General features: G+C 32.6%; 2 protein-coding genes across 2 annotated transcripts; one reads left to right on the top strand and one right to left on the bottom strand.

Moving 5' to 3' along the window:
* Nucleotides 1–772: 772 nt before the first annotated feature.
* On the top strand, nucleotides 773–7,603 carry LOC140981229 (gamma-glutamyl hydrolase 2-like). The gene is made up of 10 exons (XM_073447558.1): nucleotides 773–1,266; nucleotides 1,931–2,017; nucleotides 2,712–2,801; nucleotides 3,439–3,533; nucleotides 4,887–4,947; nucleotides 5,450–5,539; nucleotides 5,658–5,720; nucleotides 6,427–6,515; nucleotides 7,073–7,165; nucleotides 7,324–7,603. Exons 1-10 carry the CDS (start codon nucleotides 808–810, stop codon nucleotides 7,355–7,357), a joined length of 1,161 nt encoding a protein of 386 aa, XP_073303659.1. The 5' UTR covers nucleotides 773–807; the 3' UTR covers nucleotides 7,358–7,603.
* Nucleotides 7,604–9,184: 1,581 nt separating this feature from the next.
* Nucleotides 9,185–12,382, bottom strand: LOC140980413 (trifunctional UDP-glucose 4,6-dehydratase/UDP-4-keto-6-deoxy-D-glucose 3,5-epimerase/UDP-4-keto-L-rhamnose-reductase RHM1-like). The gene is made up of 3 exons (XM_073446214.1): nucleotides 12,180–12,382; nucleotides 9,968–11,528; nucleotides 9,185–9,855 (listed from the first exon to the last, which is right to left on the bottom strand). The coding sequence occupies exons 2-3, from the start codon at nucleotides 11,525–11,527 to the stop codon at nucleotides 9,403–9,405; spliced, it is 2,013 nt and encodes a 670-aa protein (XP_073302315.1). The 5' UTR covers nucleotide 11,528; nucleotides 12,180–12,382; the 3' UTR covers nucleotides 9,185–9,402.
* Nucleotides 12,383–19,405: the final 7,023 nt, after the last annotated feature.

Raw genomic sequence — 19,405 nt, 5'->3', positions numbered from 1 at the left:
ATGTAAGTCGTTTCATTAAAAAAAAAAAAAAAGGTCACCAGATGTGCCCCAATATAATAAGCAACTTTCGAAAGCATTGTTCTAAAAATAGGCTTAGGCGGCCTCCTAGACGCTAAGCGACAGTCGACCGCCTAGAAAAAGTGCTAGTCGGCCAGTCTAGGTGGTCCTAGGTTGTTAGAGTTTTTTTTATTTTTGTTCTTTGTGTTTTATAAAAAAATTTTGGTCTTTTAATTTAAATAAAAATTTCGATTAAAAAAATGAAAGATAATTTTTAAAAGGCTATAAACCAAAATTCAAAAGAAATATGATTTGTTGACTTGTCTCAACATATAAAACTTGACCTTCTGTGATCTAGAGCGAGAAAACTTCACGATAATGATTTTGCATCCAAAAAAGATAAAGGATCACAATAATGACATTGAGTTAATTTAAACAATGATTTAATATCCTAAAATAAAAATTTTTTATTTATAAAATACTAAAAATATTTTTAAAATATTTATTCAAACAAAACCTTAGTAAAACGATAAATAGCTTTACAATACCACTTTTACACTATCAATTATATACTAAACAACTTCTTAACATGGTATTTAGTATAAATTATTAGTGTCTTAAAAAAATAAAAATATTATTTTTTTAATTCAGATACACGTTAGCAATGAGTCATGTTATAAAATATTATTTTACTACACGTCAGCAATGATGTGGGGTCGTCTCGTAATTTTCCGTACTCTCACAACCAATTACTAAAGCAAAGCAGTACAGTGGCCATCCCGTGTCACATACCCCATTTTGCCCTCTCCGATGCCTCCCCCGCAACCTCCGCCACCGCGGCCTACGCCGCTGTTTGTTCCACCGCTCTCCTTAGGCACTTCCTCCCCCACCGCCACCTCTACTGCCTCTTCTTCAGCTGCTTCTACTTCTCCCTCCTCGTCTGCTTCATCGCACATTTCAGATTACCTCTGGACCACCCTTCTAATTGGTCTCTCTAAGGCAGCTGTTCGGTCGACGGATCCGTCTCTTGTTTTACCAGGCGACGCCGAGGAGCTTCATGAGGCTCCGACTTGCCAGGCTGCTGATATTAAGCTTAATTACCGTCCGGTTATTGGAATCCTCAGCCACCCAGGGGATGGCGCCTCTGGTCGCCTCAATGAAGCCAGTAATGCCTCTTATATTGCTGCATCTTACGTCAAGTTCGTTGAATCCGCTGGTGCTCGGGTCATTCCACTTATTTATAACGAACCAAAGGATATTCTTTACAAAGTAATTTAACTTCTCTCTCGTTGTCCTTACTTTCTGAACCGAGGTTTGCTGGATGTTATTTTTTCTTTGATTGGTCGATAGTCTTATTTTATCATCCGTCTTAATCATTTAAACTATTTGGTTGCTGTACTATCGGATTGATTATGGCGCAAATTCTTTGTATACTTTTTTTCGAGATTACGAAAGTTTTTTTTAAAAAAACGATTTTTTTGGGTCACGATGTTCATGTTTTGCTTAGAAAATCAAGATTGAAAAGTATGGTTGAGTATTTATGACGAGGATATTTTGTAATTTGTCGTGTAGACTTCATTTGATGGATGTTGTAGATTCTTTTTTAATTTATGTCCAGTTTTTCTTTCCACCATCCTTATATTGGCGATTCTCAGCTTTATGTAATTGTCACACCGTTGGTTGACGAGTTGATTCTACGGATATGAGGAAATCCTTAGTACTCAAAGTCGCTCCAATGAAATCTATATAAAGGTGATGGTTCATTTGATATTGATGAAGTTATGCTTCATATCAAAATACCATGTCAATCAATGGCATAACAATGAATTTGTTAGCTACCTATAAGTTTCACTTTCGTGATGCATTCACATAGTAGTAATTCTATCATTCTCCATGTCTTAATATGTTTTTATTTTTGTAATTGAAATTGCAGAAACTCAATTTGGTTAATGGAGTGCTTTTTACAGGAGGATGGGCAAAAGATGGTCTTTACTTTGAGGTTGCGGAATTTATTTTTAAGGTACACGATAAAATGACCATCTCAAGGATCAATTATGAAATTGACACCCGGATATTCTCTGCAACCTTTCTACGTGTCAGTAAAATGTAAATGAGAAGGCCGTCTCTTTAATTCTTCAGCATATAAAATGTTTCTTGTCAAGATCCATGTATTTATTGGAATATGATTGTGCTACGTTATCTACTCTCTCTCTGACTGGTTCTTCCATAAATAGCTTTTATTCTTTTGTACATTAAGCAGAATGATTTTGGAGAGATATTCAATTTGCTATGGTGTGTTCCTACCTTAGTTAATCTAATTAAAATAGAATTCTGACTTTTAGTCATAATCACGTTCGAGCATAATCCAGCAATCATTCAAGCATGTCTTCAGCCATCACCATGATCTCCTCTTATCACCTGTCAGCTGCATTCTCTCCACTTAATCATTAATCAGCAACTTCTTCTCCCATAGGTCTTCAATTGTAACAGATACCTGTCAAAAAATTAAGTTTATAGATATCACTTGCTTATTTTCTGGGTGCACGCAAAATTACATGCTATGAAGCATATGCTTAGATAGGCAAAGATATTTTTGAAGCTTTAGGGCATGACATAGCCATAACTAGCTAGGTCTCTCTTGTGTAGTTCAGTATCATAAAAGAGATGCTGTGAAAATCATCACGATAACGACTTTTTGCTTATTCCTTTTGCAGATAGTTCTAAGGAAGAATGATGCTGGAGATCATTTCCCTTTGCATGCCATCTGCTTGGGTTTTGAACTGTTAACAATGATTGTCAGCAAGGTGAGTTGTCGAGGTCCATGCACATGAATTTACATCTCGTTACGGTGACCTCTCATCATTGGAAATATTTCCCACCCCTACTGGAAGAGGAGGAAAATGATGGAAAGAAAGGGGAAAACTACTATTGGAAGATGCCAGCAGAACTTATTTATTCCATTTGATTGTCCGAAAAAATACAGTGTTTACTTGGGCTGGGAAATCACTGATTTAATAAACAACCTCTTTTAGGTGGAACAAGATACCTTTTCTCATAAGTGTGGCACTGGTTTCTCTCTCTCTCTCTGCCTTTAAAATATTAATCAGACAATATATTGTGAATGTGTGTTCTTAAATTTCTGCTTTAATGTTTCCAGTTTCCAGTATTTTCTTTGTATCTTCAATCTACACTTTTGCCACATCTTATCTTTAAGTTGATTCTTATAAACTCTTTTGGCGTTGATGATCTCATAAACTATGATGTGATTTTCTAGTTTATTTTCTGCTTCATCCAGCTTCTAGTTGATTTAATTAGGAATTGTTGATGATCTCATAAATTTTTATGTGATTTTCTAGTTTTAAGTTCTAGTTTATCCAGCTTCTAGTTGATTTAGTTAGATTCCTGTGTGTTGATCTATGGCGTTTCAATATTTGGTTACAGGATAATCGAGTCCTTGAAGAATTTAATGCTGCAAGTCATGCTTCTACATTGCAGTTTGTTAAAAGTATAGATATAAATGAAACTGTGTTTCAAAGGTACTAATTATTGCTTGTACCCAATCTTTTTATATTTCAGTTCCCAAGAAACATAAACATCGACCAAAAAAGTATTAATTGCCACTTTTAACTTGAGTAAAAGGTTGTTTGCCAATTTAGTGATATTTTAGTTGCCTGGAATGAAAGCATAATGTTAAAGCAAAACCTGAAGTTACTGTTAAGATTTATTCAAACGTAATTTTGGCATGATGAACTGCCAAACTCTTTAGATCCTCAAACTGTGAATTTTCCATCTTAAATCATTGAGTATTTTGTTACCTTATCATCTGAATCCTGAATTTCATTAGTTCTTATGCAAGAAGATAACTAATTTACTTATAGTTGGCAACGGAAAATATCGAGACGCTATTGTGTTAGGTGTTTAATGCTCAGAGGAAAAATAATGACATCACAGGCTAAAACAATTGAAATTGTTGAATACAAGTACATGTCTCGCTAAACTATAGAAAATCACGCGTGAAAAGTTAAAGTTGTTTGGAATGGATTGAAAAGGTCCCATTTAATAATTCTTCCTGATACCAGAGAACAATTCACATATTTGACGGTCAAAATTTTTTGTTGAATTTGAAGGTCCGGAATGCTTTGGCTTGCTTAGGATATTTCTAATGTATAAGAGACAACTTGCTCATTGAACTGTTGTGAACTTTGTTTTCTTGATCGCAGCAGAGCAGAGGTCATGTGAATTTCCGAATAAATTTTTTTTTGGATCAATAATTTCCGACTATTTAGTCCACTGAATTCTGATTGTTTTCCTCATCTTAAAGATGTAAAAATTATTAACGTCCATCATATTTACTCCATTTTAACCTCAGTAGTTTTATTATCAAAATGCTCGTTTGCGTTCCTCCTCAAGTGTCAACATCAGATATTATATTACAACCTGATTCTCGACCACTTAACTTTTTATATGATGTTAGAAGAAACAAAATCAATGTAGATTGAGGTCCGCTACTTCCTATTTGATTAGTCTGTTTCTCGTGTGCATCAAAGTCCATGTTCCATGTCGCTCTTTTCTATGTAGATCCTCAATTTCTTCCGCATTCCGCTGTTTTATGTATATTTGTTTTCCATATTACACTTATTTGTAACTTCATATTTGAGTTGAGTGGAATGATTGCTGGATGAATTTACGTAGTTTTTAATACGTGCTTACCATTGGATATCTTGAGTGTTTTATTTATCTTCCGTAGTTTACATTTGATGCCTGAAATATGGGAAATATGCCACTGTTAGATGTGAATTTATTTTCCACATCACTCTTATGCTTTGAACTCCAATGACAATCACATCAAGGGTTTTGGTGACTAAAAGAAATTAGTTACGTTTTTGTAGGTTTCCTCCAGTGTTGCTGAAAAAGCTAAGTACGGAATGCCTTATAATGCAGCATCATTGTGTAAGTGGTCTATCCTGCCCATGATCAAGTGACTTTAAATTTATCCATCAGTAATAGGTTTGCAGATGTATCATCTTCTCTAGACGACTGACAACACAGTAATGCATTGGAAATCAATCCCCAGTAGTAGTTTACTTCAAATTTAAACTCATGAACCGTTCCAGCATGGAATATAATTTATGAATTAACGGATGTTGGTGGTTTTGTTATTTGGGTGACTGAAATTATTCGTACTGGTGATTAGCAGGTGTAGTACACAACTGAAATATAAGATAGCTGTCATCTACCTGTATTACTCTGAGCTAACAGTTGCGTACTTTTTATGCATAGTATTTAAGACTGCAAATGGAACAATGTCTTACTTTTTTAAATTATAAGTGACCAATTTTTGGATTCATGAATGTTACCAAATTAACTTCAAACGGCCAATTTATATATCATAGAAATGCAGATGACCAAATTATTTTGTTCTTTTCTGATTCTAATATTCCTCATGCTACAGTATGGAATATCACCAGAAAGGTTTCAAAATAATAAAAAGTTGTGCAATTTTTTCGAGATCTTGACAACTAGTGCGGATAAGGATAATAAGGTATTGAGGAATTTTCCTCTGTTGCTTCTTTAATTTTAGATTCTATTTCCTGCAGAGTTGTGGCATTTAGAAGGCTGTTAGTTTTACTTTTAATTACCCTAAGATTAATGTATGTCAGGTCTGTGTCTCAACAGTTAAGGCACGCAGATACCCTGTAACTGCTTTCCAGTGGCACCCGGAGGTACTATAACCCATTTCTTGTGAATTAAACATTTTTACTTTATCCAGAAGGTGCATAATCTCACTCGTTTCCTGTGAATTTAAAATTTTCATTTTATGCAGAAGGTGCATAATCTCTACCCTAAATCATTCATTGTCATTATGTAGGGTTCTATATAGTTGCATTTCATACCTTACTTAATTCCTGTTTTATGATGGACAACGAGAACCTATAATGACACATGGGAACCTGAAAAAGCACCAATGCATGTCTTCTTTTTGAAGAACCGAGCTAAGTTGTGATGATTATTGGGAGGGAGGAGGATGGTTGAATGTTAAGCTAATAGAACCTCGGGGGACAAACTTTCCTTTCATGCAAAAATTGTGATGAAGGATCTTAATATGGGATGAGTGAGGCTTATGGGATAAGCTTCAATTTGTAGGATAATGACGTTTTGTGTCGATTCTATGCTGAAACAGTTCTCTCGATATCTCTAGAGCTGAAACAGTTCTCTCGATATCTCTAGTGAGTCTTAAGAGAGCTTATATTCGAGAATTGGTTCTGTTGGCAAAACAAACAATATATGAACACCAGAGTGTTTTCAACATCCATCTTGATCCTCCTCTCATTCCAAATTGTATGATAGGCACTTGCAAATGCACGCATCAATATATAAACATTGAAAATTAGTGGTTTTGGAATACAAATATATGACTCTCTACTGCAGAAAAATGCTTTTGAATGGGGCATAGCAACAATTCCGCACTCGGAAGATGCTGTTCAAGTGACTCAACAAGTTGCAAACTTTTTTGTCCGGTAAAACTTCAGCTTGATAGCGTATGAATTTGCAGTGAGTATAGCTTTGGTCTGTCTCATTATCAAGTTGGTCATGATTATTGACATGTTAATTGTGTTGGATGCTTGGTATCATGTAAATTTGAAGTGGATGTAGTGAAGTTCTGTCTCTGTTATCATTCACTATGATTTTTGGTTTTTCTTAATGCATTATAACAGTAATGGATTTTATACGATTATAGTCATATTTTTAAATGTAAAAAATTTAGTATCAAATTCTGTTTGAAGCACGCTGTGCAACATCACATGCTTCGTTCCTTTTAAAGAGTTGATCCAACTTAAATATTTAAAATCTTATGGTTTCTTAAGTGTAGCTTCAATCAGGAATTTAGTAGTCAAGTATTTCCGTTCTTTTTGAAAAAGTTCAATCATTTCCAATTTCAAGTAATTCATCTTATTTGTCTTTATATAAGCACATGCTTGCATATATAATTTACTTTTATCCTGCCTTCTTGATTTATAAGAAGCTGCCAATATAATGACTGTTTATCTTTGTCTCCTTGAAATCTTTTCCTCAGGGAGGCTAGGAAGTCCTTGAATCGACCATCTGCTCGAAAAATACTCGACAACCTTATATATAATTACAGTCCCACGTATTGTGGAAAGGCTGGGTAATAAATGTCCTATGTTTCAATTCGTCCTTATCATTTACTAATTTCTTAGTTTTTTTTCTGGACGACGGCTCAGTCTTTTTGCCTCTGTGGTTCAGATTTGTTGTAATTTGACCATCAAGTAACTTTGTTTCCTTGTTTTTTTCTTATTTTTCCAGGAGGGGGTTTGATGAGGTTTACATTTTCACCTAGAATCCCTGAACTTTGAACTACGATTGATGCATAGATTTCGATTCCACAAAAGTTTAGCAAACTGTGAACATTGCAAATTGCTCATCATTTAAGTTAATTGGGAGCTGCAGACGCAAGATCCATAACACTTCGAGTGCATGTCTGCCTTAAGCTCTGCTAATATTTAATGTATATATCTGCCTCTTGTCCAAATGTGAATAATGCCCTGTCATTGAGTTAATCCATTATTCTTGTTACTACTTCAAACTGTTTATTACGGTACATAGAGAATGCCATTGACAGATGTAGGATCAAGATATATAGAACTTGGGATAGACGAGTTCTAAAACCCTTGTCCTTAAATTTTTCAATGGTCATTCTCTGAATCGCCTGTACCTATAGATTGTCGATGATCTTATCAGCTTCCGGCACGTACTGAATGCCATAAATGAAGTAGTACAGGAATGCTGTTTCTGTCATAATCAGCAATGACATCACAGAAACCTTGTGGTTAGGCAGGAAATGCATACTCCTTCAAACATGAATATCGCTTGGTATATACTAGAGTTTTCTCGTGTTTTCGTTTGCCTAGAGCCTTGCACCGCGTCGGCCAACCCATTGTATCTTAAAAGACAACATTTACATCTCTCGCTAGTTGCAGCTCCATGTATCCTATATCGTCGTGTCAGATCAAGAATACAATCACGAAGGATTTAATCTCATGAGTTATGCTGAATGTACCAAGCATCGATTACATGATGCTGTCAGTGTGCGCTAAAATCAATCCATAAATTTCCACATGCCACAGAAGCAAATCATAATGAAAAATTGTTTCATCGCGGACTCATGATACCTTTCAGTGAAATTTTTGATTGGCTAAGCTGTTCACTGTTCAGTTGCAAACTATATAATTTCGAAAAATAATTAATAACTAGCTAATCAATTAATTGTATTATTTATTAAAAAACCAAATCAATGGAAATTTGAAACACTAATAGTGCAAAAACGTTTACATTCCCAACACTTTACAAACCCTACCCCAAAGATTAAAAAGTATATAATTTTTTTCCACCCTTACAAGCTCAACGAAGGCTTAAACATTCAAATACAGGCATCTAAAAGCAAAGAAAGTTAATTTTTTTACAGATGCAAAACTAGAATGCTTACAAATTCAGAGCAAGAACTTACCCGGTCTACATTCAAAGACACATCTATAATACAAGTATTGAAGTTCAAAACCTCAATGGAAATAAGTTCAAAGTGTAGCTTGGTGTGTAGTGCCTTTATGTGATGGCAAACTGTTATGTAGCCGTAGATGATGGTGTATGGAATTTTTCAACATTCGGGCGATATAGACTGGTTTCGAAAATAGTTTTTCGACTACTAACGACCTGAAAATTACAAAAAAAAAACATATAAAAAGTTGCGAACGGACTGCGAAAACACAATACTATATTAACTTGAAAAATGAGTGAATGCATCATAATGATTTAAATTCAACTTCATCATATCTAGATATGTGTATATGAAACACACTCTTAATTTTATCACAATAACATCTCTTACTTTGAATCCTCTGTTTTTTAAAATTTGTTGGATTTCATCGAATTAACTCGATTGATTTGATTTTTTGAGAAGATTTGAGAAATGAATTTTAAATAACATTTGTATTGATTGTATTTGAATTCATCACAATTATTATTAAAATTGCAAGTTTGATTTATAGATGAGTACAAGATTCAAAGATAGATTTAAATAAAAATTTTAGGAAGTGTTTGAGCCTCTAAAAGAGTGATTTTTCAGCTTTCATATGTAAATTTTACACGAAAGTTGAAGAATAATATTTTATAGATGAAGCAAACAATCTCTTTAAGCAGAGTATGCTAATTTGCTTGCTTTCTGAAAGCAGAATTTTGTAAACTAGCACATTAAAAATAAACTTCCCGTCTACCATAAAATATCCCAGCTTCATCAGTACAGAAAGTTGAAGTTCTAACAACTGGAAACAGAGTCTTGAAAACAAAACAAACTGAGCTAACTTGCATAAATTAATGATCAACAAACAGTTACTTGACGGAAGTTTTTCTGTTTGGTTCAAAAACGTTCTTGATCAGCGACTCCTTGATCGATAGCAAATCTGGAAACTCATTTTTTAACTTGGAAGCATCCATCTCATTATTACTTCGTGGAGCAACGATCACCCTGGCTTGCTCTTCGAGTGTGAAGTTGGTCCATGTGAAATTCGGATCCATATATTCCTTGTACATCTCCAAGATTTCGTTGTGGCTCACAACACCAGGGTTAGTGAAGTTCCATATGCCTCTGAGGTTTCGCTTCGCCATTTCAATGGACAATGGAAGAAGCTCATCCAAGATTGTCATGCTGTTGGGAATGTTGACTACCTTATTGTATCGAGAAATCTTGGTGATGAAATTTCGCTGATTTTTCAGGTCTGAGGAGATTGGCATTCTCACTCTAAGTGTGCAGACATTGTCATATTCTTTCAAGAGCTCTTCGACCTTAAGAAAACAAATTGATGACCGTGATTAAGTGAATTTGATTGCTAATTATGACTGGAAAAAGGAAATTGCTTCTACAAGAGACTTTTGATAGAAGAAGGAAGAAAATTACCATGGCTTTGGTCTTTGAATAGAAAGAACCAGTAAAGTTTGGCATGTCTTCCTCTTTGAACCCAATGCCTGAACCTTCGGGATGAGCAGCATCATATTCAAATATACACCCAGTGGCGAAGTTCATCATTAGGAGTCCATGCTCTCTGCATACATCTGCCAAAGTCAGCGTACCGGCAACATTTGTACGAATTGTTTCAGTCTTGTGAGTTTCACACCAATCAACATTCGGCCTACCAGTTACACCAGCAGCATTAAAAACATGTGTCGGCTTCACAGTGAGAATGTCAGCCAAAAGCTGTGATCGATCCTGGAGACGCCCCTTTCCATATTCATATGGAATATTCTGTTTCTCACATAATTTTCCAAGCAAACCACCTATCCAACCAGTCTTGCCATAGATCAGAAACTTGAATTCTGATTTTTGAGGTGAAGCAAGACTTTTAGAATCAGGAACCACAATGTTGGTACCCAAGAGTTCGGACTTCATGGATTCATACTTCTCAGCTCCAACATGTCTTTCTGCTCCACCAGGCATCATAAGCATTCTAGGATGAGGAAGCAGTGCTCCGGATACATCGCCCCACCAATCGGGATTGTTGGTATACCACTCCATGGTCTTTTTCAACCCCTCTTCCCACGTGGTCCTTTCAAACCAGCCCAAATTCTTCAACTTCTGATCATCTAGAAAGTACCTTTGATCATTGAACGGCCTATTCTCCACAAATTGAATGCTCTTGTCAGGATCCATGCCAAATAAATTGCATACATCTTTGGCAACATCAATGACTCTCCTCTCCTTCTGAGTTCCAATGTTGTAAACATGACCCACTTCTCCCTTGTGAAGAACAACTTCAAATGCCTCGGCAACATCCTCACAATACAGATAACTTCGTACGTTAGAACCATCCCCATGGATTGGAAGAGGTTTCCCACTCATGGCTAAAAGGATGAACTTGGGTATTAACTTTTCAGGAAACTGATTTGGACCATAAACATTGTTTCCTCGGGTGGTAATGACAGGCAACCCATAAGATCTACCATAAGCCATGACAAGCATTTCAGCTCCGGCTTTTGTGGCAGAGTATGGGTTTGTGGGCAAAAGTTGTGAGGCCTCATGATTCCCTACAACTGCATGCTCTTCAGTCTCCCCATAAACCTCATCCGTGCTTACATGGATAAACCTTTTAATCTGACCTGTAACTTTACAGGCCTCCAAAAGAACATGGGTGCCATAAATGTTGTTCTTGGTGAACTCAAAGCTGTTACCAAAAGAATTGTCAACATGGGTTTGGGCTGCAAAGTGCATGATAGTATCAATGTTCTCAGTGAGGAGAAGGTAGTTAACAAGGTCAGCACTGCTAATGTCCCCCTTAACATACTTGAAATTCGGAGAGCCTTTAGAGGGAAGAAGGTTTTTGAGATTGGAGCAGTAATCGAGTTTGTCAAGCACAACTATCGTGTACTCGGGATAGTTCCTGATGAGCCTATTTGCGACATGAGAAGCAATAAAGCCAGCAGCCCCCGTAATAAGAATATTCTTTGGCGCGAATGCGGACATTCTGCAACGAGAAAAACGGTCAATCTAACAACTAATGGGCAGAGCAAACCAATCGATACAGAAACAGAAAACCGATAACTATCGACCAGAATCCGCAAACTTTACCAAATTAATCATAAGGATCACAACTTTACCATTTAATAAAAGTGGAACTCATAGATTTTCCGTTCCAATTATATCTTAAAAAATACCAATTGCATTTAACTCCCTAGGACATCCAAGATGGAAAAAAGTCATCTCCGAGCCCCGAATCACAGAATTAAACCCAAAGATTCGGCATGAACAGCATCACCAACTAAAAAGCTCATTCAAAATGGTAACTTGACACCAATAATATATCAATCCAATCAGTCATCAGTCAAATCAAAACAATAAAACAGCACCATACGCATTCAATGTGTTATCAATCACTTCAGATCCAATTAGAGCACATAACCATATATTTTTCAACTTCAATGAAACGCGCCGCATGTAAACATAATCACATGCACACGCACACACAGATCTACGTGAACCGAAGCAATGACGTTAAGCTAACATATGTAAACACGGAATTAAACAGATACCACAACATTTAAACAAGCGCAGATCATAAAAGCAAATTCCCTACTGAAATCAAGTGTAAAGAAGGAGGGACCTTCAATTAACTCACTTTTTTCCAAAATCCTTTCGAGGATCACAGAGGCAGGTTTGAACGAGCAAGAAATCAGACAGAAATAGTACAATCCTTTAAAAAGAGAGAAAATGGATAGAAATCTGAGTGAAATGAGAGGAAATTATTCAGACTGATGCGAGAAGCGAGGAGAGTCGCACAACATCGGTTCTATATATACACACGCCACCCCCGGCCCGAGTTCATGCAATCTTCTTTTATTTTATTTATTTTACCACAACAAAGAATAAAAAGATTGCAACGTTTTGTCGAGTAGCCAAAAAAGTGATAGTTGAATTATGAAAAAAGCACAAATGGGGAAAAATGAAAAATGCTTGTGAGTATGAGATATCATGTTAACACTTGAATAAAAATGAAATTGAGATAAAGAAAATATCAAATTATTGTATGAGTAGGTTTCTTGTGAGATGTTCTCACTAATCTTGATCTGTGAGACTGATCAACCTTACCGATATTCACAATTAAAAGTAATACTTTTATCATAAAAAAATAATATTTTTTCATGGATGACCCAAATAAGAGATCTGTATAAAAAAATATGACCCGTGAGACCGTCTCATACAAATTTTTATCTTATTGTATTAAGATAAAATTTTAATCGATAGGAAGACTAAAAATCTTATCGAATTAGAATCTTTTTTCTTCGATACCAAGTTCTCGACACGTTCTATTAAGTTTAGGTTTATTTTTTAATATTTTAATGATGGAAAATCTAACCAATTATTTTTATTTAGTTTTAAGAACAATTTGATTATATCGTAATGTTCGAATCAAGTAAAAAAAAATGTCTGTCAGTGTTTCTTCCCATTAATTTATTTCTGATACGGGTAAAAAAAATAATTTAATAACCAAGGAAATATATATTTTTCCAAATATTATGATTAATTGTATTTTCGATAAATTCATTTTTTTTAATCTGCCAATTTGAACTTTTTTCTTGAATTTCAAATGAGTTGTCAATTTTGCTCATTGAAAAAGGATCCTACTGAGAACATATTAAAATTATTAACTACACCAACTGAGACCCTCAAGCTACTACACCCACCACCAAATTAAAATTTTTTAAGACATATGTTGTATGTTAGATTGTGTTGTATTACTAGAATTTCAAATGTTAATTATCAAATGTTAATTATCATAATATTTTAATTTTTAAATAAAAAATTAGAGGTTATATTATAATTCAATAAAAAATCTGACAAGTGATTATCTTCACCTTTCTTGTATATAATCTCAAAATCAAAAGGAGCTAAATGAGCCTGCCATCTTGCAAACATTTGTTTAGAAACATCATGCTTAAAATCTTTCATAAACATAAATTTTGCAAATTTGCAATCAGTTTTTATAATAAATTTTTGATTATATAAATCGTCTTCAAATTTTAAAATATATCTTACAATAGCTAAAATTTTTTTTGCTACTGTAAAGTAATTTTTCTAGGCATTATTCCATTTTCCACAATAAAATCGAATTAAATATTCTTGTTTTGTTTTGGGGTCTATTTGTTTTAGAATACCTTCAAAACCTATATCAGAAGCATCTGTTTCAACAATTTTATCCCATTGGAGATTTGCTAGCATAAGACAAGGAAGATTCTTGACTTTAGCTTTAATGTTTTGAACAGCTTCAGTATGTTTATGAGACCAATGTAAAAGATTTTTCTTTAATCTATCATATAAGATAACAGATCATTAGTTAAAATTTTAATATAAGGAGAAATATAATTTAAACTTCTTAAGAATCTTTGTAACTGAGTTTTATCAGTTATGATATCAGGAAATTTTGAACCAAATTCTATGTTTCTTTGTATAGAAATTATTTTTTCTTTTTCAATCATATGACCAAGAAATCTAATATTTGTTTGAAACAAAATCATTTTAGACTTTTAAATTACAAGACCATTTTGTATAACAATATTTTTAAACATATCTAGATTTTTAAAATGTGTTTCAATATCATTTGAAAAGACTAAAATATCATCAATATAAAAAATTATAAAATTGTTATAATGATAAAAAAATATCATTCATAATTTTTTGAAATTCTGAAGGGGCATTTTTTAAGCCAAATGGCATTACAGTCCATTCATAATGTCTTATTGGAACATTAAAAATTGTTTTATATCTATCATATTCTTTTTATTTGAATATGCTAAAATCCTGATTTTAAATCGAATTTTGAAAATATGATTGCATTAACAAGTCTATCTAATAAATCTTTTTTATTAGGAATAGGATACCTAATCCATTTCAAAACCTTATTAAGAGGTTTATAATTTATTACCAATCCAGGAACTTCTTTTTCCTGCTCATAATGTTTATTAACATAGAAAGCAGTACAAGACCAAGGAGATTGAGAAAGTTTTATTAAACCTTTTTCTAATAAAAAATGAATCTCATTCTTACATAATTCTAAATATTCAGAATTCATTTGACAAGGTCTTACCTTGATAAGAATATGTATTTCCTTAAAATCTTCTTCATATGGAAGAGAGATTATATGTTTCTTTCTATTCCAAAAAGAATTTGGAAGATCATTACATATTTCTAATGAGAATTTATTATAAATAAATTTAATTTTTTCATGTAATTTAGGATTGTGTAATTTATCATCTATAGTTAGAATTTTAACTTCTTCTTTTAAAGAATTAATTTTAAAAATTTTCTATCAATCTTTTCTTGTAATTCATTTAAAATTATATGAACATGTTTAGTTATAAACTAAAAAGAAATAGGATTACCTTGAAAAGTTCCTATAATACTTGTTTCATCAACATAAGTTAAAGGATAAATTTGATAAATAAAAGGAAGTCCAAGTATAAGTTGGCTAAAAATATCTTTTACTAATAAAAAACTGGTTGAAATACAGTTTTTATCTTTGCATATATATGCTTTTGGTAATTTATAATTTATTTCTAAAGGTTCTCCTCCTGCATGAGAGAGACAATGAGTAGTTTTATGAAAATATTTAGTAGGAATTAATCCTTCCTGTATAACATTTAAATCTGCACAACTATCTATCATAGCAATAAAATTTTTCTTACAAGAATTCTTAATTAATAAAGTAATATTAGTATACAACTTTTGAGATATGATCATACTTAAAATAGATAAATGTTTTTTTATTAGGATCAGGATATGAAATATCTTGAAGATTATCAAAACTTTCAGAATTATAACCTGAATTGTTTTTATTATTTTCAATAATTGAAATTCTATAATCTAGATTATGATTATTTTGTTGCAAAGTTTTTACTTGTTCTTTAAGATTATTAATCTCTTTAATTAAATCATGTATAGTAACTGGATTTTGTTTACTATATTTTTGTTGTAGAAGATTTTTTATTTCTTTCATGAAATAAGCTTGTTCTTGTTTAACAAGAATATTATTATTACTGGTTGAAGCATTATTTTCCATTTGATCTATAATTGTAGATTTCAATATTGGATCCTTAATCATTTTAAGGAATTCTAAAATATTACAATTAGTTAAAACATTTATATTAAAATCCTGAAATTGAGAAATAAGTTTATAAAAATCATCATTTTTATCTATATGATTTATACAAGATTTTTCTTGTATACAATTATTACATTCTTCTAGATCTGAAGTATTTGATTCAATATCTAGAATTTCTTCTGAATTATATGATTCTGAAGAATTCTCAGATTCACTATCAGAATTATTTATTTGAATTCATTATTATTTTAAATAATGTTTCTTTTAGATTTTCATCTATATCTAAATTATTAATTTTGTTTTTAGCTCAACATTGATTAACATAACGTCCTGGTTTTTTTACATTTTCTACAAATTATTAATTTATTTTTGTCTTTATATTTTTCTGCTTTCAGTAAATCACGACTTTTTTTTCTTTTCTTCTTCTTATCTTTTTGTCTTTCAGACAAAATGTCTTTTCTTTCTATAAATTTTTTCATCTTTATCTTTAATTTTCTTCTTACCTTTATTAGGTAGGTCCACACCAAATTGATCACAAAATTTACCTAATTGTTTTTTTCAAGTAAATTTTGTCTTTTAATTTGATTATTTAATTTTAATTTATTACATAGAGCTAAATCTTCTTGTATACAAGTATTTATTAATTTTTCATAAATATAATTTTCATAAGGGATATATATATATCATCTTTTCTTAATACTTTTATAATTCTTTCAGAAAAAAAGGTAAACCATCAATAAACTTAGCTTTCCAAAGACTATTATCACAGTCTGGAATCTCATAAATTCGAGATAGAAATGTATTTTTATACCATCTAAAATCAGTCAGAGTTTTACATTTTAGATTACTTAATAAAGTACGTATTTGTTCACCATTATCTGTGAATCTACCAGTAAAATGTTCAATCATTGTCATTATGAGAGAATAAACTGAATTCTCTATATGAATATTATTCTCAATTTTTATTGAGTTTACAATATCATTTTTATGAGATTGATTTAAATAATTATCTCACCAACCTTTAAGTTGACCAGTAAATCCTGCTATAATCATTTTAGCAATATTTTTATCAGTATTACCTGAAGTTTTACACACGGTGCTATACATAAGCATTCTGTGAGTTGTATTATATATTTTCTTATAACTAAAACCATCTATATTTCATTCATAAATACTTTTCCCTTATAACTATTAGAAAAAATGTATTCTTGTTTTTCAAAAAGAACATCCATGGGAGTAGGCCTATCATAATAATATTTGGTTTGAGTAGGTTTATCTGCCCATTTTAGTTTATTTAGTTCTTCATCAGAATGATTATTAATGTTTTTGTTGGAACATTTTATGTTTGCAATCTTTACTTGATTTTGATGTTAACAAAATTTGTTATTGTGTTTCTAATAATCTACCTTAAGTGCGCAGAAAACTGGAACTGAAACAATCAGTTGACGGCCCAAACTGAAGACTATCGGATACGCCAACTAAACGCACCAACTGATCCTATGAACTGAACAAAATCTAACTGATGTATCTTAAATCAGTTCAAATGACTAACCGGCTGAATGGTAGTTCAGTAGGAAACCTTCAGAAGCCCAGCCAGTTGATGAAGTGTTCGATTGATGAAGATCCCAGCTGACCAGTTCAACTGAACCAGTGAAATCAGCTCAGCTGAGGAGCCAACTGATCTCACATCTTCAACTGCAGACCAGTTCATCTAATCAGTTCAGAAATTCAGTTAGGAGCAATCAAGTTGCGGAACACGACAGTCAACATTATTGGAATCCAGCTGTGTGCAAAGGCACATAAGCTTTTGTCCGGTCAAAGGACAATAATGGACTGAGCAGCAAAGCTTAAAGACAAATTTTTCCAGAAGAGATGTCGGAAAAAGACGAGACACAAACTCCAAGGAACGCATTCAAGCTGCAACGATCACATGCACTGAGTCTTGGTATACAATCATCTTGCTGCTATAAATACAGGCCAAGATCATCAGCAAATACATATAGAGAGTGTGGAAAAACAAGAAGGGCACACTTATTATTCATCAGCTTTCAAGAAGCATTACGCCCAATTGCGAGGGAACAATTTAAGATATATCAGCTTAGTACAGAACCTATTTTTCCCTCAGTGTGTGAGAATACCTTCGGGTTGTTATCATTGTTCAGTTCTGACACACGCACACTCCACCACCCAAATTACAGTCTTGCACAAAGACATTAAACTTGTGTATGTAGTCTTTGACACATAGACATTTAAGAAGTGTTGGATGGAAGGTGTTGCCTTCAGTCTAAACTAGGAGTTCAGTTAGGCAGTGGGTAAGTCCTAAGATGGGTGGGTTTGCACAAGTAGTTGTATAAATCAAAGGCTTCTAGTGGATCCTACCCGAGGAGGTAGAAGGGGTGACGTAGGAGCAGTTGAAGTCTCCGAGCATCCATAAACATATATTGTGTTATTTATCTGTTTAACTGCTTGTTTTGTTCTTAACTGATTTGATCAGTTCAGCTGATATCAATTCAGTTATATTCATAACTAAACTGATAGATGCCAGAACTGATCCCATGTGATCTTCAGTTATTCAGTTGCACATGATATAAAATATATCAGTTTCCTTAACGAAGGATTATTTCGAGTGCCTTCCGCTTGGTTTGAAAACTAAACTCGATTTAATTCATCGGTGTACACATTCTTAGAACACGAGTTATTGCAGCTCTTGAAGAATATTGTGTTTAAAGCACCCTTGGTGCCCATCACACGATCCAACAGTTTTCAAATTCTTCATTAAAAGTATTTAAATTACGATTTTTAAATTTTTCTTCTAATAATTTTTCTATATCAGAAACAAAATACTTGAATTTAAAATCTTTAATTTCTGGAGGTAATTGAATAGAATAAATTGCAATATAAACAATATTAGTTTCTTCTTTAGTTTGTATATGAACAACTGGTTTAATTTGATTGATAGCTAAAGTAATTTTATCAATACGATCTTTAAGAGAAACTATTTCTTCTCCTATTATCGTAAGATATAAATTTGTATAATTTTGTTTTTCAATTATCTGATTAATATGTTTAACAGTTATTTGAAACATATCATTATCAAATAATTTTGAAAAAGCAGTAAAATTTAAAATTTTATTATTCTTCTCAATAATAAAGGATTGCTGAGGAGGATAAACAGATATTTGAATCTGTCCAGAAGAAAGTTTATAATTTCTTTCAAGAATAGAAATATAATCTATAATAAATGTTTTAAAAAACCAAGGAACAAAATGTATTAATTTATTTTGATTTTCACAGTATTTATAAAATTCTATGACTATGTATTCAAATTCTTGTTCAGAAAAACTTTTATAGTACCAATCTCTGAAAGATTCCCGTTTGGATTGATAAAATTCTGCATTGATCTTCGCTCTAGCACGAAATCCTTTAGTAAAATCAATTTTTAGATTTTTATCCATTAAATAGTAAAATTCATTTCTGAAACTGTATCAATTTCTCTAACTTTTTGAAAATTACTTTGATGAACAATATTATTTTGATTAATAATTAAATCTTCTGCTGAAGATTCTATTTTTTCTCTTATCTGAGAAGTTGAAGCTCTAGAAGTTTGTGGAATATCCACCATATAATCTAAAAGTGAAATAAAAAATAACTAGATCTTGATATAGCATAGACAGAAGAGGGTAATAATCTTCTTTGTTCATTATTGAACTGTATTTGAACAGATCCTTCATTATTCTGTATAACTT

Source organism: Primulina huaijiensis, chromosome 7, assembly GCF_012295235.1.
Source record: "Primulina huaijiensis isolate GDHJ02 chromosome 7, ASM1229523v2, whole genome shotgun sequence".
NCBI lineage: Eukaryota > Viridiplantae > Streptophyta > Magnoliopsida > Lamiales > Gesneriaceae > Primulina > Primulina huaijiensis.
This window is presented reverse-complemented; position numbering and strand designations above follow the sequence as displayed.

Coding starts and splice junctions, on each gene's coding strand:
- LOC140981229 (XM_073447558.1), top strand. CDS start 808: ATGCCTCCCCCGCAACCTCCGCCACCGCGGCCTACGCCGCTGTTTGTT. Junction 5,721..6,426: donor CTTTCCAGTGGCACCCGGAG/GTACTATAACCC, acceptor TCTCTACTGCAG/AAAAATGCTTTTGAATGGGG. Junction 6,516..7,072: donor GTTGCAAACTTTTTTGTCCG/GTAAAACTTCAG, acceptor TCTTTTCCTCAG/GGAGGCTAGGAAGTCCTTGA.
- LOC140980413 (XM_073446214.1), bottom strand. CDS start 11,527: ATGTCCGCATTCGCGCCAAAGAATATTCTTATTACGGGGGCTGCTGGC. Junction 9,856..9,967: donor ATTCAAAGACCAAAGCCATG/GTAATTTTCTTC, acceptor TGTTTTCTTAAG/GTCGAAGAGCTCTTGAAAGA.